Consider the following 21,373-nt stretch of genomic DNA (forward strand, 5'->3'; position numbering starts at 1 on the left):
ACCTGTTGGAGACATCAGCCAGCACTCAGCAGAACCCTCAGTCAGCACTTAGACCCCAGGGCCCCACCTGGTCCAACACTGTCACCTGCAAAGGTCACTGTTCTCCAGAAGACAGGTCCCCAAGGGCCAGGGAGGACAGTGGGTATCCTGGAAACTAACTGGAAGACCAGCCAAGGCCAGAGGGGAGGGGCTGACAGGAAACAGAAACCACCAGCAGTGTCTCCAGGTTACCCATCCTGCCCTCAGCACCCAAATCCACCCGAGTGACAAGTGACTCTTAGTGACTGCAAGTTATCTGGAAACAAACTTCTCATCCCCGTGACTCTCCAGACACCAAGAGTAGGTCTGCTGCAAGAGGGTCAGGTGGAATTTGGGGACACACCTTGGGTTTATGCATGTGGGACAGCCACAAAATCCCTTTAGCTAGGATTTGTGGTGCATGCCTTTGATCCCAGCACTAGGAGGCAGAGACAGGAGAATATCTCTGAGTTCAGGGTCAGCCTTGATAAATCAAGTTCCAGGACAGCCTGGGGGAGGGGCTACAGAGACCCTATCTCAAAAAAAAAAAAAGAAAAAAAGAAAAAAGAAAAAAAAAGAAAGAAAGAAAGAAAGAAAGAAAAGGATGGTGTTTGAACTACAGAGAGGTCCCGGGAGCTGCTCATCCGAGAGAACTGGGGTGGGGACAGGCGGCGTCCCCCAGCTATTCACCACCCACACCAAGACACACATGCATTCTTGGGGGCACTTGGATAGAGTGGGTGTCCCTGGCTCTGCACCGTTAGATGACAGCTCCTCCTGCCCGCTGTCGCACAAGCTCTGGGAACAGCAGGGTCTGTGCTTCTCATCCTTCGTTTTAACACAATTCTTTTGACTTTTGGGGCCATTACTGCCGCAGGAAGCCTGGGTGAAGACCAAGGAGGGGAGATGGTTGGCGTACTTACTTTTAAGATCTCAGGGGTTGAAGGAGCCGCTTGGGGTTGGCGAGCTTGGCTTTATAGACAGCGCGCCGGCTCCCTGCCAGGTTATTAATAGTGAGGGAGCTTCTTGCCCGAGTATGGTCAAGAGCGACGGTGAACATGACTGGGCTCAGTCTGCGAGCACCTGTCGCTGGCTGTGGAGGAGGTGGGGTGGGGGTGACGCAGGGCGGCGCACCGTAGTTTTTGTAAAAACCTGGGCTTATCAGGAAAGCCTGTGAAAGGACCTACGGCGACAGCTTTATTTTTTTTGAGACATGGGTTTCTCCTTGAAGCCCTGGTTGGCTTTTAATTCACAGATCTGCCTCCCCAGGCCCGTGTCATCCCAACTGGCTTCCCTACGAACTTTGCCCGTGCACTGTGTTCACACAGACAGCGGAAGGTGTCATCCCCGAATCTGGACCTACCTACAGGTGGTAGAGGGTGGGGAAGGGTGTGGGACTCAGGGAGGGCAGCCAGCTCTCTGACTCTGGGACAGCCCCTGGCTCCCTGCTGTGGCCTGTGTATGGCGCCGGTGGAGAGCCCCTTACACAAAAGCCCCGGGGATAGATCAGGCAGGACTCAGCCGGAGGCTTTAACTCTTCCTGGGGGAAGATGATGTCAACTGCCTCAACCTCACAAACTGGGACGACAGACGCATACTGTTTATCTCTTACCTAACACTGTCCTTCAGGTCCCCCCACCCCGGCGATGTGTCCTTTTCCCGAGCTGTGTGATGCTGCGGGCCCCCACTGGACTTCAGCTTTACCACTTCAACCTCTCATGTCTGCCTGTGAACTGTGGGTGATGTGTGAAGTGGCACAGCCATGATCTCCAGGGAAACCCTCGGCAGCTTGTGCAAGCACGTATCGTAGGACTGTTCGCTCCCACCCTCCCTGCGGGATGTGGAAAAACTCGCGGCAGTGCGTGAAAAGTAGCTTTATTCTGGGAGTGGGCCCGGGTCTGGGGATGCCACAGACTAGCGCACGCCGCACTCAGCCTGCAGCCGCTCCTGTTCCAGTGCTCGCACCAGGTCCCGCACGAACTGCACCTCGGCAGCCACCTGCGCCGCTAGGGCGTCGTAGCGGTTCTCCAGGCGACACAGGCGACGCTTCAGGCCCCCGGCGCCCAACAGCGCCGCCCGAGTCTCCTCCTGCGCGCGCGTGCGCAGAGCCTCGGTGCGCCCCAGCTCCGTGCGCAGGCGTCGCAGGTCGCGGCCTAGCCCCGCGCTCCCGTCGCGGCAGCGCGCCTCCCGCTGCTCGGCAGCCATGCGCAGCGCGCATACGCGCTCCCGGCACTGCCGCCGGCCCCGCTGCAGCTCGCGCAGCCCCTGCTCCGCGGCCGCCACATCCTCCAGCACGCGTGAAAAGCGCTCGAAGCTGGCGTAGCTCGTGTTGCGCGGCATGCTCGAATGCGACTTGAGACTGTATTCGCGCAGCCGCGCCGCGCGCAGCCGGCGTCGTTCTGGCTTCCGGGCTCCGTCTTCGCGCCTGCGCACCTGTGAGGAGCAGAGCTGCGGCAGGGGAGCCACGCCGACAGCCCTCCTGCCCGCCAGCTCGATCCCGGGGTCCCGAGGCCTCACCTTGATCCAGGAATGCTCCAGACTCTGTGCGATGGTCATTCTCTTCCTGCGGGGTGGGGCGGGTCAGCGCTCTGGTGACTGCACCCAAGGGCCCCCGCATGACCCCCATCAGGGCAGCATAGGTCAGGCATGACCCCAGCCTTCCACAAGTGTCCCATCCAAATGTATGTAGAAGCCAGACAAGCTGTATAGCCCTATCACCCCTAAAGCCCCTACTGCCCTGCCCTGGGGTAGGCTTTCTCCACTACCCTGGTTAGGTTCTAAGAGCAGTGGTTACTACTTGTTTGGGGTTTTAAGATTTGTGGTCACTTGTGCCCAGAGGTCCCGGCTCAGTTGGCCACGGAGGGTGTAAAGACTGGTGGTGAACCAGGCACCCAGTACCCAGGAGGCTGAGGCAGCCTGGGTTACAAAGACCCTGCTTCGAAAATACAAATGACCCAAAAAACTTAAACTGGTGTGGCCAGCTTCTGAGGCTGCCACCATGGTCCGCCTACTTGGGGTCTTTGACCAGCAGCCTTCGGATGAAGTCCTTGGCCAGCTCGCTGGTGCTGCTGAAGTACTCCTCATCAAAGTCATAGTTCACTGCCGAGATGTTTGTCAGCGTCTCCTGCTTGGTCTCCCCCAGGAATGGGGACGCCCCGCTCAGGCTGCAAGAAGGCAAACCAGGGAGGGGTCAGCTGATGGGAACCGACACCCCACACCCCTCCAATGGTTATCTGGGGATAAGGATCTCAATTCGGTCTGCCTGCTTCAGATGGGCCTGTGGGGTGTTGATGACTGAGGTGAGCAGGCTGTGGTCACTGTGAGCCATGCCAGTCTAGAGCACAAACACTCCCAAGAAAACCAACAGGTTGAGCAGGTTCCTGCCTCTGCTCTCCTACTGGCGCTGGGTTTGGTTTTATCACAATAGAAGGCAAACTGGGACATCTCCCAGTATCCTTGCCTCTTTAGCACACTTGCCCCCTGAGAAGGGGACATCTCTAAGGAAGAGGGTGGGCGAACCCTACAACAGGGTCAACAATCTTCACTGAGGGGCTGAGAACAAGCCACAGCATAGAATTCCTCAGTGAGTTGGTGGTCAGGGGTGGGGCCTGGGACACACAGTGAGGGAGCGAGGGGCGTGGCCAGTGTTCCGGGGCAGCCTGACTCCAGCTATCCTTCCGGTGCATCTGCAGCAGTGCCAGCCCTGATCCCCCGTCTCTAGCAGATACAGTCTGAACCCCTCAGGCACTCACAGGATGTAGGTGATGACACCGATGCTCCTATAAGGGGGCAGAAAGTCCAGTCAGGATGGCCATGGCAGCACTCCACAGGGCCCCATGCTACAGAGTGCGGTCAGTGTTGATTACTGGGCTAAAGCCAGGACAGCAGAACCTCAGGGTCCCGTGTGACTGACAGGTTGGGGGCTGAGAACGGGGGCAGGGCACTCACCACATGTCGGCCTCCAGGCCAAGCGGCTCATAGTTTACGATCTCCGGGGCTGTGGAGACAGGATTGTAGACGCAGGTCAGGCCAAGGCCGGGCAGGACCTACCCTACTGGGTGGTACCCACACCTGCCCCTCACCAACAAACTCGGGTGTGCCAAAGATGTTCTTGAACTCGCTGCCTGCCTCGATCCTGTGCGCAATGCCAAAGTCGATGAGCTTGATGCGCGGGCTGGCCGCGTGCTTGTCCAGCAGCATGATGTTCTCGGGCTGTGGGATGTCATGAGGGGGTGACCCTTGGTTACCCCCGACCCTCCCTCCCAACCCCCTTGAATGCGCACCACCTTCAAGTCAAAGTGCGCGATGCGCTTGGAGTGCAGGTAGTGGACACCGTCGAGGATCTGCTTGAGGAACTGTGTGGCCTCATCCTCTGTCAGCGATTCCTTCTCGGCCAGGAAGTCAAAGAGCTCGCCACCGGACACCAGCTCCAGGATCAGCACCACATCTGTCTTGTTCTCGAACACATCGTGCAGCGTGATGATGTTGGGGTGACGGATCTCGCGCAGGATGCTCACCTCGCGCTCGATCTCCTCCCGGCTCACACCGCGCCGGCTAGACGGCAGGCGTCGTTTCTTGATGAACTTGGCCGCATACTCCATGCCGGTGCCCTTCTGCTGGCACTTGCGCACGATGGCAAACTGACCACTGCGGGGGAAGAGATAGTTAAGAGCCGCAGACGCAGAGAAAGCCAGGACTCTGTACCCAGCCTGTCCCCCTGTGCACTTGTCCCCCAGGTTTCCCACAACAGCAGAACCACCCAAAGAGCCAAGAAAAGCCAGGTGTGGTTAACCCCAGTGCTGAGAGAGAATAAGGTCCCTGAGGGAGCCCAGCCATTGTGGCGAGCTCCAGGTTCAGTAAGACGCCCTGTCTCAAAAACAAAAAAGACATAAAAATGGTATTCCTCACACAGGCACGATGACCATGCCTTTAATACAGGAGCAGAGACAGGAGCATCTCAATTCAAGCCGGAAGGCTGTGTAGGCCCATCTTCTTGTAGAACAAAGCTTGTGGAAACAGCGAACATCTCAGCAATTTCAGGAAGCCCCTGAAGCAAATGTACCACCCTCTCCCAATATAAAAACAAACAAAACCAAAAAAAAAAAAAAAAAAAAAAAAAAAAAAAAAAAAAAAAAAAAACCCACATAAACAGTAAGGACTCAGACTGACTGAGACTAGCCAGGCTGCCTGGGGAGGATAACCATGGTAGAACTGCCCACAGGCTGTACAGTTTGCCCTGGGGCCCCAGGTTTCTGAGCTGTCACTCATGCTGGGGTGTGCCTTGGTGATACAACTGTCTGAGCCACATCTCTTCCTATAAATAATCCCAACAAATTCACTACTGGACTTTGGTGGTTTCTTGCCTTGGTCCTCCATATTGGCTCCCTATCTGGAGTAAGTTGATTCAACCTTGCCCAGGAATAGACCTGCATACAACCAGTTTTAGTGACAAGACTTCTCAACAGCCAAACCTTACCACACATCCTGGGCAAGCCTTGGTTTTATTGACCCCTGCCTCCTGAGGGCTGGGAAGGCAGAGGCTGTGGTCACACTCGTTTGGCTGTTGGCTCTTTTGTGTTTAGAATGAGACAAAAAGCCTGGCCACAGTGCGTGGTGTGTGTGTGTGTGTGTGTGTGTGTATTAGAGGGAGTCCTCCCCTTCCTAACCCAGGCTCTCACAGCAGCTGGGACAACAGCTTTCCCAGAACTTCAAACATAAATACTTGCACTGGAGAGATGGCTCATTGGTTAAGAGCATTGATTGCTCTTCCAGAGGTCCCGAGTTCAAATCCCAGCAACCACATGGTGGCTCACAACCATCTGTAATGGGATCCAATGCCTTCTTCTGGCATGTAGGCATACATGCAGGCAGAATACTGTATATATAATAAATAATTTTTTTAAACATAAATGTTTTAGGAAACTGAGTGTGCCTCTCAGCCTAGAACTAGGGAAGTGGAGGCAGGCAGAAGGATCAGAAGTTCAGGTCATCCTTGGCTACATGAGACACTGCCTCGTGTAGTGAGGAGCTGATGAGGTGGCTCAGTGGCTGAAAGCAGCAACACTGATAACCACAAAGTGGGAGGAGAGAACTGAGAACCACGCCTAGTTTCCGAGTATGTATTCACAGGAGGGAGGATCTCTGTGGGTTCAAGGCCAGCCTGGTCTACATATCGAGTTCTCAAAAAAGCAGTGCCTCAAAACCACAACAAAACCAACCAACAAACAAAAAGCCCATCTGGCTGTTCCTGAAAACCTGCTATCTGCAGTGAGGGTTTGGCGGTATGCAGACGGGAGTGCACCTGGGGGAAAGGGGCTGGAACCTGACCTGTGACCCAGGACTCAAGTAACCCAATGGCTCACTCATCAGGTCCCCTCGACAGATACAGCAACATACCCACGGAGTCACCACCCCGACACCGGACTGACTTCAGTAGCTCATTGGGGGACAGGGTCACAGAGAGGTCCAAGGGACATGATCTCCAATGCGTACTAACCTGGCTTCATTCGGCAATGCCTGTAAGGGCTGCACCTATGCAATGGCCCTGTGAGGCACCATCCTTACCTCATCCCACCTCAGCCAAGGACAGTATTTGGCCACTGCCACACAGAGAAGCAACAGCTGGAGCTTCACAGGCAGGCAGGTCCCGCCCAGTGCCCAGCACTGTGATTCTCCAGTGCTGGGGTGCGTGTCCCACATTTGTCCCAGCCCTCGGACTCAATAGCTCAAAGGCCCCACAACCATCAAGAACCCAGATGAGCAGCACACCTCACCTTAGCAATGACCAATGCCAGCCCACATGTGTGCTATGACAGTGTCCATCCTGTCTGTCTGTCTGTCTGTCTGCCAGGAATGACCATATTCATGGCTACTCAAGGGTGGGCTAGGTGGCAGGGCCACGGCAGGTGCGACGCAGCCCTCAGCCTCCCCTCCTCCACTGTCCTTAGCTCCCAGCCACTATGCTGAAGCAACCAAGGTATCTTCACAGCAGCACCCCGGGTGTGCCTTGGTCTCTTGGGTGTGTTGCTGAGACAGACTCTAAGGGCATCCAATTTGTAGCGTGAATATTTTGCCCTGAACTATCATCAGATTTATTCTTCTGGCAGGGTCTCAAGCAGCCCAGGCTGGCCTTGAATTCACTCCCTGTATAGCTGAGGATGACCCTGAACTCACGGTCCTCCTGTGTCTACCCCCTCACTCCTGGGACTACAGGCTGCCCACCCACCATGCCTGCTTATCTGGCAGACAAGGATGCTGGAGCTGAGAAGGTAAGGACTGACGGACATGGGACAGCAGCCCTGACTTCACCTGCTCGTACACCTGGGACCCTCAAGCCACCCTCTGACCTGTTACACACACACATACAACAAATGTCTCTTAAAAATTAACAACTACGCTCTCTCCTCCAGCCGAGCAAGACGCCCAGAGGAAAGAAGGCCAAGGGGAAAAAGGTGGCTCTTCCCCCACCATTAGCAAGAAGCAGGAGGCCAAAAAGGTGGTCAATCCTTTGATTGAGAAAAAGCCAAAGAACTTCAGCATTGGGCAGGATAACCAACCCAAAAGAGATCTAACGCTTTCTCAAATGGCCCCACTACATCAGGCTGCAGCTGCAAAGAACCATCTTCTATAAGCGGCTCAGAGTACCTCCTGCCATTAACCAGTTCACCCAGCTCTGGACAGGCAAACAGCTACCCAGCTGCTTAAGCTTACGCACAAGTACGGGCCAGAGACAAGAGAAGAAGCAAAGGCTACTGGCCCGTGCTGAGAAGAAAGCTGCTGGCAAAGGGGACGTCCCAACTAAAAGACCAGCTGTCCAAGCAGGAGTCAATACAGTCACCACCTTGGTGGAGAACAAGAAGGCTCAGCTGCTGGTGATTGCCCATGATGTAGACCCATTGAGCTGATGGTTTTCCTGCCTGCCCTGTGTCGAAAGATGGGAGTGCCCTACTGCATCATCAAGGGAAAGGCCAGGCTGGGGTGCCTGGTCCACAGGAAGACATGCACCACTGTTGCCTTCACACAGGTTAACTCAGAAGACAAGGGTGCTCTGACTAAGCTGGTGGAAGCTATTAGGACCAATTATAATGACAGATACAACATAAATTTCATTACAAAATTATCTTTAAAAAAATTAACAAAGAAGCTGACTGGTGGTGGTGGTGCATGACTTCAATTCCAGGACTTGGGAGGCAGAAGCAGGAGTTCCAGACCATCCTAGTCTACACACACACACACACACACACACACACACACACGCACACCACAGACCCTGTCTTGAAAAACAAAAACAAAATAACAAATAAATTAATTAAAAATTAAAAATAGGGGCTGAAGATGTGGCTCAGTGGTTAGAGCACTGACTGCTCTTCCAGAGGTCCTGAGTTCAGTTCCCAGCAACCACATGGTGGCTCACAGCCATCTGTGATGGGGTCTGATGCCCTCTTCTGGCCTGCAAGCTTACATGTAACAGAACACTGTAAAATAAAAATATCTATTTTAGAAAAAAATAAAAGCAGAGATCCAGACAGCAAGCAGGCCCCAGGCACCATAAACACTTTAGAAAGTTACACAGGATGCATGCATGGGTAACCCACAAATGCACCCCCATTTGCTTATGGATGCTCACGATCCCGGAATCACCCTCAAAGCGTGACTGAGCCGTCTCTCCAGTCCCCCATCTTATTTTTCAGTCTGGGTCTCATATTCCTGGCATGGGATGTCCCCACTTCTTCCTTAGCGGCAGGCTCAGAGATGTGACCAGCACACAACACAGCTGGAGCCCTACTGGGGTAACAGACACCCACAGCCTGAGCCGTGTACGCAGAGAGAACAGATATGCCCAGGGACTGCTGAAGCTGCTACTAGGTCCCCCCCCAGTTTAGCTGGGAGGTCTGGGGGGACTGGAGAGGGAAACTCCAAAAGGAAGTGGCTCAGGGTCACTAGGCAGGAAGACTTTCCAGCCTGCCTTCTACTGAGAAGGGCTATTTACATTCCATGGAGGTGACATCATAGGGCGGGCCAGGCCAGAACTCACCAAATAAGGTCTGAAGCCCCTTAGAAAGAAGGGCCTGGGGTGAGGAGGTGGGAGGGGTAGGAGGGAGGGGTTCCAAAGCATAGAGGCATGAAAACTGGCCTAGAAAGAGAATCTGGCTTTCTCAAGAAACACCAACAGAAAATGGTTCCCTGAACCATCCACCCACTGGGGAGACACCAGGGTAGGAGCATACTATGTACAGAACTAAAGGAAAACGTTATACAGTGTGGTGGGACACAACACCCAGGGCTGTCAGAGATGACAAGGGTTCAGTCCCGGAAACCCACATGCATAATAATTACATAAAAGAAGTTCAAGGCCAACCTTGGGTACATGAAACCTTGTCTCAAAATAAAAAAAGGAAAAAAAAAAATCAACCAAGATGGAGGTGGAGGGTAGAGGGGGTACAATCCCTTAGCTCCAGCACTTGTGAAGCTGAGGCAGGAGGATCTCTGTGATTAGCAAGTTCCAGACCAGCCAGTTAATGAGACTGTCTCACAGGGGTAAAAAAAAAACACTCAGAAAAATCCAAAGCATACAATGTTCTCAGCCACTTTCCTGGCTCAGGGGCAATGTCCAGAAGTCTCCACGTCTCTCCCTTCAGCTCACAGAGGACATGGGAGAAAAGGAACTCAGGTCCACTGCCATCTGGGAATCTGAAGCTCAGATGGTGCCACTGCTTCAAGACAGAAGACAGGAAGGGCAGAGGCAGAGGCACCGACACCAACCATCACACCACTCACCTGCCAAGCTCCTCTCCCATCTCATAATGGTCCTCAACGTCCTCCTGCCTGAACGTGGACATGGTGGCTGACCTTCTGCAGGGTTCTGGGGAACAGAGGACAAAGAAAATGTCTATCAGGAATCTGACTTCTTCCAAGAGGTTCCCCCAGCATATATGACATCCAATGCCCCTGCTCCAGATTTTCTTTGGTCATCTAAAGCCCCGACCTACAATTTGGTTATGGTAGAGCAAACCTGACAACCCAGCACAGGGGAGGGGAGGGCTATAAGGATAGGCATTCGACGGCATGCTCAAATATTACAAGCCAGCATGGTTCCACGAAACCAATGTACGCGACTGGAGAGAGACGGCTCACATGGCAAGAGTGGGTGCTGTTCTTGCACAGCACCCGAGTTTGGTTCCCAGTGCCCATATTAGTTGGCTCACTAGTACCTGTAACTCCTGCACCTCAGGTACCTACAGGCACTGCAACATCCCTCACAGAAATACAGCATAACTATATAGTATTACAGAAAATTTGAGTATAACTAAAAGAAACAGAACATCTCTCAAGCAGTACATATATACAAAGCCATAAAACACAGAATATAGTGGCATGTGCCCTTTACCCTAGCAGCACTCAGGACGTTGGGGCAGGAGGATTAACCAGAGTTCCAACTCAGCGTGGGGTTCTTTACGCTCAACACTCTTCCATAGCGTCTGGCTCTTGGGGTTCCTAGCTAGCTTCCTCGCCTGTCAATCACGCCCACCCGCACCCCGGAACTCAGAGGTGTCTCCGGAAACAAGACGCATGCTCAGCTGCGGTGCGGGTCCTAGAGGTCTACCCCTGGAGGTCGGAGCGTCCGGAGAGAGCCATGCTCCTCGCAGACCTCCTCCCATCGCTCCTGCCCTCGCCGTGTGTCCCCTGGGTCCCGACACATAGTCCCGTCCCCAGCCCATTCGTACCGTCCTCAACCCACGAGTCCCCGCCCGGTGCCAGCGAGGCCCCCGCGAGAGCCTTCGGCGCAAATACTGCAGGGTCACCTACGCATGCGCCGACGGTGCAGTGACACGCCCCCGCAAAGCCAAGAAGCCAGCGCTCACTGGATCAAGTCTCTACCCGGAAACGGAATGTCCCCACTCATTGGTTAGCACCCGACCTATCGACGGAAAAGGACGTTGAGCAATTGCATCACCACCGGAGGCTAGGCCAGACTCCAGTGCTCATTGGCGGGATGGAGCCCTCGACACCGCCCCAAGGAAGTACATCACAGGACAGACGTCTCTTTGCTTTCATGATTGGCTAACGCAAGTGAGGCTGAAGGCCAATGACCTGGAGCCGCGTGTGGTAAGATTTCCAGACCCCTGGAAGTAGGCCGGAAACTTGGAAAATGGGTAAATTTGGAATAAAATTTATCCAGACACAGGGTATCAAGAGTGATTGAGGATCATAACGAGCAAGACATACTTTAAAAATGCTATAAATTAGAGGTGCCCAGAAAAGGGCGCACAGCACAGGATAGAGTCGGTTCATATCAACCACAGTAGAGTTTTACTCCAATGATTCGCACAGCTGGGTTGCAAGTCTAAGGCAGGCTGCCTGCCTTCCTGGAGGCACTCACCCCACCTCCCCCTCTGGGGGAACTCCACATGGACCCCATAAACCTCTGAATGCATTTATTTAGACTTTTGGACAATTTGTGTTTCCCTCTGAAAATGTTAACAGCCGTGTCCTGCCCACCCCACGGCCTGCCAGTCCAGCCTGCAGAGGGCGATTCCTGCTGCCCCATAATTCCGAAATAAATAGAATTGGTAGCAAGTGTGAGTGCTGAGTGATGTCAGGGTGGTCCCAGCAGCCTCCAGGGGGACACTGGGGACAGTCTCTAGGTGTCTTCTGATGGGCGGGCACTGTGCAGCGTGTGGCAGTATTAAGCTGCCTACAGTTTGTCCAGGAAGTTGTCCAGCGCTGGGATGCCCTCCTTCAGACCTTTGCGCTTGCGGGTCTCGGCTACCACTTGGCTGGGACGGCTGCTGTTGTCAAAGGGGTCCCCAGGCAAGATCTGCCAGTGGTCAAACACACACTGGGGGAAGGCCTGGCCACCAGTGTTGGATCGAAGGTCGGCAGTAAAACCTACACAAGAACACAGGAGGCTTATAAAGTTATCTAGGTGTCTTCCCTGGGGACATGCACAGCTGCCCCATTCCTCCCAGGGAGGCTCTCCAGGTTGGTTTTGAGTTGTGTGTAGCTCTGGCTTTCCTGGCACCCTTAACCAGGGCTAGCCTTGACTATCTGCCCATCCCCACCCTACACAGGCTTCCAGGGACCAGAAACTCACCGAAGGACTCATTGACAGGCAGGTAGGCCTTGACCACAAACATGGGGGTACCAGCCACCTGGGACTCCTCAAATACATGGCCACGCTTCCTGTTCAGGACACCATAGATTCCACCTACAACTTGCTCAGGACACTGAGAAGAGAGAGCAGTGGTGAGTAGTGGACAGGAGTGTGGATAGGCACCACAAAAGACACACAACTTACCTGGATCTCCACAAGATAGATTGGCTCCATGAGGCGGGGTTGTGCTGTCAGCACACTAGCATAGAGGCAGCGGCGTGCTGTGGGGATGATCTGGCCACCTCCCCGGTGGATGGCATCAGCATGCAGGGTCACATCATGGACATCAAATCGCACACCACGCATGTTCTCCTCACAAAGAGCACCCTGAAAAGAGCAGGAAGTCACACCCCAGCAGGCCCTCAGAAAGTAGAAAACACACAGGCCCCACCCGTCACTCACCTCCTTAGTGGCCCACTGGAAGCCAGCCACCACACTGTCCTTGATCTCATTCAGGTACTGCACACCCTTGGTGATGTCGGTGAGAATGTTGGGGCCAGTGCCATCAGGGCCGAAGCACCAGATCTTGCGGGCTTCCGCAACATCCCACTCATACTTTTCCGCTAGATAGCGGGCACGCGCCTTGAGCTCCTGGCGGGCTGACACCTCACCCTTATCGATGTCCTCTGCCAGGCCGTCAGGGAAGGGCCTGGCCTTCATGTACAGCCGGTTGTGCTTGTTGGGGGACTTGGACAGACACAGCACATTGGACTCCTCACTGACTGTCTCCCGGTATGACACGACAGGGTCAGATTTCTGCATAAGAGACACACTACAACTGTCAACACTTGAGCTTCCAGGAGGAATGAAACGGCAGAAGGTCCCAGTGCAGCACCCATGCTGGTACCCACCTTGATGGGGATGCAGGCATGGTCCTCCTCCAGGTCCTTTAGGCAGATCTCCAGGTGCAGCTCACCGGCACCGGCAATGATGTGCTCTCCAGACTCCTCAATGATACACTATGGGAACAGCTGTCAGCATCCTCCCAGCCTCAGCACACCCTTCCCAGGCTTCCAGCCCTAACCCCTGAGAGCCCATGAACTAGTGGCACACCTGCACCATAGGGTCAGACTTAGCTAGCCGCTTCAGCCCCTCCACCAGCTTAGGCAGGTCAGCTGGGTTCTTAGCCTCCACTGCCACCCTGACAACAGGGCTGACGCTGAATTTCATCACGCGCATATTGTGAGCATGCTCAAAGGTGGTGATGGTCCCAGTCTTCACTAGGAACTGGTCCACTCCGACCAGCCCTACAATGTTTCCACAGGGGACATCTTCAATCGGCTCCACATAGCGGCCCATCATCAGAATGGTCCTAGAGGGAGGATAAACGTCAACAGGATTCTCCTGGGAAAGCAGTCAGGGATCAGGAAAATAATGCCTGTGCCCACCTCTGGATAGGCTTCAGGTACAGGTCCTCCTTCTTCCCAGGTGTGTAGTTGGGACCCATGATCCGAACCTTCAGGCCCGTAGACACCACCCCAGAGAACACTCTACCAAAGGCATAGAAGCGGCCTTTGTCAGAGGTTGGCACCATCTTGGAAATGTACATCATAAGGGGTCCTTTCGGATCGCAGCTCTTAATACCTATGGAAAGGTGGGATCCATGTAAACAGACAGCCGAGGCCGGAAGACCCAGGAGCCGAGCAGATGGCCTGGACCGACAGTTCATACCTATGGCGGCCTCATCATCAGGTGGCCCCTCGTACAGCAGCTCACACCGGTACTTCTGTGCAGTGACAGGGGACGGCAAGTGGATGGTGATCATCTGCAGCAGGGCGTCCCCTGCGGGCAGCCAGCGGCGCATCACCGCCTTGAGCAGTGGTTTGCCCTCCTTGTCCTTGTCCTCACTGTCCAGTTTGATGTCCAGCTTCTCGATCAGCTTGGCTGTCTCCTCCTTCCTGAAGTTCATGATGGCGTCGAACACCTGCAGACATGAGGGAAGCGGTGAGCACAGGCAGCACTTAGGCACAGCGTCCCAAGGCTGGAGACCCACAGGCCAGGCCCACAGCTTACCCACCTTGAAGATGGGGTCCAGGATGAGCTGGCAGAAGGTGCGGGGAAGTTTCTTCCCATCTGGGCTATTGGCTGACTTGCTGAACTTGCCATTGGCCGGGTCGAAGTACCGGTCTCCCCACAGCTTCTTCATCATGTCTTCTACTTTCTTGGCCCGCTCAGCTGCGCTCAGCTGGCCCTCACCCTTGGCCGCAAACTTGGCCACATACATCTCTGCAAACTGCTTCAGAGTGAAGGCCCAGCCATGCAGGCCAGAGCCAAAGCCTACAGTGCCCAGGACAGGATCAATCTGAGGGGAGAGAGCAGCAGTTAGCCGGAAAAGTTTGTTAGCAGCCAGCCCAGTTACAAGCCCAAAGCCTCAGACACTGAGTTTCTTCAACAGACATCAGGTCAAAGTGAAGAATTTCCGTCATCATATGAAGGCACAGGGATTCCCAGGGAGAATGGCCCTCCCCCCACAAGAGGGGCTTCGCACCATGATGTTGCCCATGGGCCCACTCTCGCCCTCTCCATAGGTAGAGATGATGACATTGACATTCTCCACGATGCGCTGGAAGGTCTGGTAGAGCTCCTCGGGCTCCAGCTGCAGCTCAAGCAGGGCCCGGTCCATCTTATTCATCATCAGCACAGGCTTGATACGCTCGGCGATGGCCTGTCGCAGCACTGTTTCTGTCTGTACACACACGCCTGAGGAAGGGATTATGACATGCCTCGACTCCCAAACCGCAGAGAAGCATATGCACCCTTCAACACTGCTCTCCAAGCCCCCAGGAGCTGTGGTGAGCCTCTCCTATGGAGGGCGGCACAGGCCACTCTGCTCCTCCCTGCCCACAGCATCTCACTAGCTGAGTGCTGGATTTAAGGGGTACTGGCACCACCACGCCCAGTTCCAAATTAAAGGTCAATTCATTCTCACATTAGGATAAATTATCCTTCAAAAGTTGCCACCACTGAGTCATGAAAACGTCACCCACTGTCCGTTACAGCTTCCACCCAATGAGGCTTACCAGACACACAGTCCACCACCACCAGAGCTCCATCGGTGACACGCAGGGCAGCAGTGACCTCTGAGGAGAAGTCCACGTGGCCTGGAGAGTCGATAAGGTTGATGAGGAAGCCGGAGCCATCCTTGCTCTGCTTGATGAAGTTCAGGTCATTCTCAGACAGCTCATAGAAGAGGGAGATGGCGCTAGAGGGGAAAGGGTGGACATCAGCCCAGACATGGCCACAAGATGAAGCCACTCCTGTTCCCAAATGCTAAATAGAACCCACAGCATCACCAGCAGATTTCAGCCTGGTCAACATATCTCAGCTCGGCAGAGACACACTCCAGTTTCTCCTTGGCCACAAATATGAGCTCAGCCCCTCAGGGACCTCCCCCTCACACTTACGTGGACTTGATTGTGATGCAGCGCTCCTGCTCGTCCTTGCGAGTGTCAGTGAAGCGTGTCTCACCGGCTCGGGCAGAGGCGATGATACCCGCCTTGCACACAAGGGAGTCGGTCAGTGTGGACTTGCCATGGTCTACGTGAGCGATGACCGACATGTTCCGGATGTTGGCTTTCTTGTCCATGATGGCACGGATCTGGTCTACTGTGAAGTTCACCTGTGGTAGGGGAAGGGCGTCAGGCTGATTCTGGGAACTCAGCTTGGCAGGCACCAGCAGGTCAATAGCACCCATGAGGGGCTGGAGTAAGCTACCTCCCCCCAAGACTGATGTTCAGTGACTCATGCCCACAAGCCTAGCACCTCAGGAGCACCAAGAGTTGTTGGAAGTATGGAAACCCAGCTAGAGTATGAGCAGGCCTGGGCTACGAGACCCCACACCTCAGGCTCAAAGCCATGCAGCCTCAGCACAACAGTTCTAAGCCCAGTGTGACTGCCACCCCAGCATCCAGTTAGGCTGGACTTTCGGGGACCATACAGGAAACGAGAAAACCTCCCCAGCTACACACCACTGTCCCCCAAACCAACTAGCGTTGTGCTCCAAGGTCAACTGCCGGGATCAAAGGCCACAGTAGGCCCAATGAGGCATTTTCTCAGTTTGGAGGGTTGCGGTTTAGAACTGTGGAGCATGCTAAGAGGGGAGGACTCCCAGAAAGGGCCCGGCCGGAAAGCGTCAGCCCACTAGGTGTCTGTCCACAGAAGGCACTACTGCAGGCTGTCACTTCACGGAGATAGCACACATGCCACATCAGCAACTGCCACCCCTCCCACGGCCACCCCGGCTGCCACGGAAAGGAGAGTTAGATGACGGAATTAGAGAAAACACTCCAACATCGAGAGCCTGACACTCCCAAAGGCCGCAGGGGAGGTGCAGACATGGCGCCGGGACCCGACCAAGTCCCGCCGCGCAGGCCGTGGCAGCCATGTCTGCTTTCCCTCCCTGGTCCCGGTCCGGCCACTACGCGCTGCCCGGAAGATTCGTCTCGGCCCCCGTGTCTTGCCGCGAACCGGACACTCACCATGGTGGCGGATGGCGTCGGATTCTCAGAGACAGAGGTGAACGGGGAGGCGCGCCGACGATGGCGGCGGCTGCGGCGGAAGAGACCGCTGACGTCAACGCCCGACCTTTTATAGGTCGACGCCGGTTGGGCGCGTCACGTGACGGCGCGGGTGTTCGTCAGGCCTGGTTGGCTGGGACCCAGCTGCGGACCGGCCTGCGCATGCGCAGAGAGCTACTTCTGAGACTTAACACTTGAACTGCCGTGGGCGGGGCTGCGGCGCGGCCGGGGCGTGGCCAGCTCCGTCCTTGGACCCCAGGCAAAGATCCAGGGGGTTTTAAACGTTGATTCTTCATTTGCTTCCAAGATGTTCCTTGAAAACTTTGTAGGTCAATAAAAAAAGACATTGATATTCGGACCGGCCAGTGGGTTGGGCAAGAGTCCAATTTCCTGGGTTTGAGACTGTTATGTAATTTGACACCTCTGGGAAAAGCTGGAGAAAGCGACCCTTGAGGCCACAGATTTATTTTTACAAAACCTCGCCTGTATTTTTATTACACCTTTTCCTTTGCTTGTTTTGGAAACAAGGCCTTTTGATGCAGCCCAGGTTGCCCCAAATCCCGAATATCTACCTGCCTCTACTGCGCCAGTGCTGGGATTAAAGCGTGCACCAGCACACCTAGCTCTCAAGAAACTTTTTTTTTGCAGAGACAGGATCTCTGGTAGAACTGGCTGGTTCTCAACTGGGTTAGCTGCAGAGGTTGTCCTTGAATTCCTGATCCTGCAGGCTAGAACGCAACAATACTGATAAAAATAAAACCGAGGGTTGAGAGAAATGCTGCACGCCTTTAATCCCAGCATTTAGAAGATAAAAACAGGAGATCTTTGTTCAAGGCTAACCTGTTCTAAGTAGTGACTTCCAGGACAGACAGGGCTAAACTGAGAAACCCGGTCTTAAAAACAAACAAACAAACAGCAGGTGGGGCTCGGCTGGGCGAAACCCAACTGTCATTCCCTCAAGGGGCTGATTGAGGAAGGGTAGTCAAGGCCGTCCTTCCTTACATAGTGAATTCTAATGCCATCCTGGGCTACAGGAGACCTTGTTTCAAAAACAAAACGAAATAAAACCTGTCGTTTCTTGGATGTTTTTGTCACTTGTCTCCTAATTTTTTGCACCATTAGACAAGACAAGGTTTCATTCTGCAGCCCATAACTCACAGCAATCCTTCTGCCTCGGCTCCTGCCCCACCTAAAGGACAAAGTGTTTTAAAGGGAGCCCTCGATGCTGGCTGTGCCGCATGCGTCCAGCAGGAGGCGCCGCAGGACCGCGAGCGTGGCTGTCCCCGTCTGACCCTGGGCGCGCAGCCTTCTGCACACAATAGATGCTCATTGTTCCAATGGTTGACCCTTGCAGACGACCTCCCCTGGGAAAAACTTATTCCAAGCTCCCTCAGTTAAAGTGAGGGGACACATCTTATCCTTCCAGGCTGGGAGGGAGAGGAGGGGAAGTGTCCCAGCCTAAAGTAAGTAAGTAAAGCAATGACGTTTGTGAATCTTGGCTCTAAAATTAACCCGCACCCACCTCCACCACTGCGGTCTCATGCTGTTTGCTTTATTAAAACCAGATCTCTACTTAAACAAGGCGGATGCTGAGGCCGGTGACAAGAATCATATCTATATTGAGTGGCAGGCGCAGAGCCACCCAAGGAGTGGCAGGCTGGAGAACAAAGGGTCACCTACACCTGGGTACCTGACTGCATTCCAGTCAAATGTTACCCGGTGTATGTGCCCTGTGGTCAAGAAGTTTGCATCCTGATCAATCGATAGATTTATCTATTTTCTTGAAGTACTTGAGGTCCCTAAAGTGAGTGTCAGAGACTCTTGACAGCACGTTTTAGGGAGCGTGGGGTCTTTGCAATAAGACAGGGCAAATATTCTCAGAGACTGAGCTGGTGGCAGCTGGACCCAAGGTATAGAGCACTTCCCTCCCAGGCAGGAAAACTGTGTTCCACCCCACAGCCAAATACACGGGTGTTGGCAGTGCATGCCTCTCATCCCACCAGCTAAAAACTGGAGGCACAGGAGCACAAGATTATCCTCAGCTACATGAGTTCAAGGCCAGCCTAGGCTACACAGAGAAACTGTTTCAAAAACTAAAGGGGAGGTCGAAAAGCCAGGCAGTGTCAGGCACATGCTTTGAATCTCAGAAAAATAAATGGATAAGTACACAAAGGGGTTGAGGGTAGAGAAGGCTGAACTATGCTGCTATTCCAAAGTGTTTAGAGATGAACGATTGTGGGAAATTCTTAGTCAACCCTGGCTTCTCAGCAATACTCTCTCAAACTAAGTCAAGACTGAGAACACAAGCCTGACTCGCTCAAAGCCTCTCTGGGAACTTCTCTGAGCCACATATATGTTAATCAAGCTGGGCTGAGCTTAGCAAGTACAGTGCTGACCAAGCAGATAGAGGCCAGGCCTGATTTCCATCTCAAACACTTCAGGAACCAGACTGAGTATAGGCAGAAGCAGGGCCAAAGATCAAGTCAGCCTGGGCACAGGAGACCCTCGCTCAGAAAGAGCCATTTCATTTCTGTTTGGTTTTTCAGACATGGTTTCTCTACATAGTTCTGGTTGGCCTGAAACCTCAAACTCATAGAGATTCTGCCTGCCTCTGACTCGAAACTTCTGGAATCAAAGGTGTGGGTTACTATCCCCAATTAAAATAGAATGTATTTGAAAACAAAACTCTGAGACAAGGCCTTACTGGGCACCTTTGTAGTCTGGCTTGGAACCTCAGACATTCTCCCTGGTTCTGGGTCCTTAGTGTTAGAGCTAAAGGAGTGTGCCACTATCTGGACTAAGTAATTAAATTTCATCTTGGAGAGAAGCAGTTAAGATTGCTCTCAGTGATGGGCCTTCTTGGTAAATCCAAGACGCTAACTAACGAGGAGACAACAGCAGGGCTGAGACTGGGAAAAGGGATGGACAGGCGACTGTGGGAATGGGGCCAGAAGCACAGCATCTAAGATCTGCAGAGCTTGCTGCTAGACAGCCTTTCCGGATCTGCAGTAATCAGTTTAGGCGGGAGCGAGGTAAAGACCCGGCAGGGCGCGGGGAAGTGACTCCGAAGACGCAGGAAAATGTCACTGCGCTTGCGCGGAGGGCACTGCGTGAGATACAGCGGCCCCTGCTGGCAGGGCGACCCAATTACATGGTGCTCAGGTCGGCCTTTCCTCTGTGAAGGGAGAAATGCATACATAGAGATAAATCACTAAAGATTTGGTTAGACCAAATGTACATTTAAATTCTGGTCCTGCTTAAATGTGCTGTGTGGCCTTGGATAAGTTACTGGATGCCTCCGGGCATTGTAGAGAATAATAAACTATTTACCGGGTACTTGTAAGAATAAAGTAGCAGGGCTGGAGAGATGGCTCAGCGGTTGAGAGCACTGACTGTTCTTCCAGAGGTCCTAAGTTCAATTCCCAGCAACGATATGGTGCCTCACAACCATCTGTAATGGGATCTGATGCCCTCTTCTGGTGTGTCTGAAGACAGCGACAGTGTACTCACATACATGAAATAAATAAGTCTTTAAAAAAAAGAAAGAAAGAAAGAATAAAAGTAAACTTGCAGTGGCGGACCATTCCTTTAATCTCCTCACTAAAGAGGCAAAGGCGGGGTATCTGAATTTGAGGACAGCCTGGTTTATAGAGCAAATTTCAGGGCTTCTGAGGCAAACATTATCTCGAAAAGAAGAAAAATAAAAGACAATAAAATAAAAATATTTAAAAATAAATCTCTCCAGAGTTTTTTTTTTTTTTTTTTTAAATCTCTAGAAGACGATCTTCCTCCTCAAGATCCAGTATTTGGTGCATTATCCCAGCCTAGGCCAACTAGCAAAGAGGAAAACAAGAAAAAGGTATCACTCCCCTCATTGGATGTATTCTGATCATGTGAATTAGGTGCCTGCAGAATTCTGGGAAATGTAGTCCATTCTGAAAGGCCACTTAAAACGGAAATTGGAAGACAGCCGCCTTGAGGGAAGTGTTGACAAACTGTAATGATGTTGGTGAGCCAGAGAGTCGTGCATCTGACAAAGGAGAAAAGCCAGAGAGTAATAAGACTAGGTGACATGAAAAGGAACTCACTGTAGCAAAGGAGAGATTGGGACAGGAGGATCCCTGAAGCTCAGTGGCCACCAATTTAGCACATCCAGTGAACAAGAGGTTCTGCGGGGGTGGGGGGAATGTGTCCAAAAAACACAGTGGAAGCCAGAATGGTGGCCACAGAGCTAACGCCATGTGTCACAGAAGCAGAAGCAGGATTATCTCAGTTCGAGGCCAGCCTGGTCCATAGAGTGAGTTCAGGGCAAAGAAACTGTCCCCAAAAAGAACGAAAACCAAAACAACAAAAAGTAAGTACAGCTCAGAGGAGATGGAGTATGTACGGCAGTTAGATGAGACTGCTCAATGGTTAGAGCACTCTTGCACAAGATTCAGGATCAGTTTCCAACACCCACATGGTGGTTAACAACTGTCTGTAGCCAGTTCCAGAGAGGTCTGACCTCTGTAGGCACCATACACACATGTACACAGACAAACAGAGTAAAAGGACATATACACAAAATAAATAAAACTTTTTTTTAATCGAACAAGAGTACAAAAGGGGCTGTTGGTGGTGTAGTTGCCAGGCATACAGAGAACCCTTGTTTAATCCTCAGCATCACAGAATAAGGTGTGGTGAG

General features: G+C 53.0%; 2 protein-coding genes across 3 annotated transcripts; both read right to left on the minus strand.

The window, feature by feature from the left end:
• Positions 1-1,423: 1,423 nt before the first annotated feature.
• DAPK3 (death associated protein kinase 3) lies at positions 1,424-10,842 on the minus strand. Of its 2 annotated transcripts, XM_080935526.1 has the most exons (9): positions 10,743-10,842; positions 9,796-9,880; positions 4,305-4,665; positions 4,101-4,230; positions 3,967-4,015; positions 3,771-3,797; positions 3,030-3,182; positions 2,536-2,581; positions 1,424-2,451 (listed from the first exon to the last, which is right to left on the minus strand). In XM_080935526.1, the coding sequence occupies exons 2-9, from the start codon at positions 9,855-9,857 to the stop codon at positions 1,933-1,935; spliced, it is 1,347 nt and encodes a 448-aa protein (XP_080791652.1). In that variant the 5' UTR covers positions 9,858-9,880; positions 10,743-10,842; the 3' UTR covers positions 1,424-1,932. The 2 variants fall into 2 exon arrangements, with proteins under 2 accessions (XP_080791652.1, XP_080791651.1); XM_080935525.1 differs by having other exon boundaries at positions 1,424-2,581.
• A 467-nt stretch (positions 10,843-11,309) lies between these two features.
• EEF2 (eukaryotic translation elongation factor 2) lies at positions 11,310-16,730 on the minus strand. Its single transcript, XM_080935032.1, has 13 exons — positions 16,651-16,730; positions 15,577-15,791; positions 15,193-15,374; positions 14,661-14,872; positions 14,190-14,474; positions 13,844-14,096; positions 13,561-13,756; positions 13,226-13,484; positions 13,024-13,131; positions 12,575-12,928; positions 12,317-12,499; positions 12,113-12,245; positions 11,310-11,907 (listed from the first exon to the last, which is right to left on the minus strand). Exons 1-13 carry the CDS (start codon positions 16,651-16,653, stop codon positions 11,714-11,716), a joined length of 2,577 nt encoding a protein of 858 aa, XP_080791158.1. The 5' UTR covers positions 16,654-16,730; the 3' UTR covers positions 11,310-11,713.
• Between the last annotated feature and the right edge of the window lie 4,643 nt (positions 16,731-21,373).

Source organism: Micromys minutus (genome assembly GCF_963924665.1).
Source record: "Micromys minutus genome assembly, chromosome: 22".
Classification (NCBI taxonomy): Eukaryota; Metazoa; Chordata; class Mammalia; order Rodentia; family Muridae; genus Micromys; species Micromys minutus.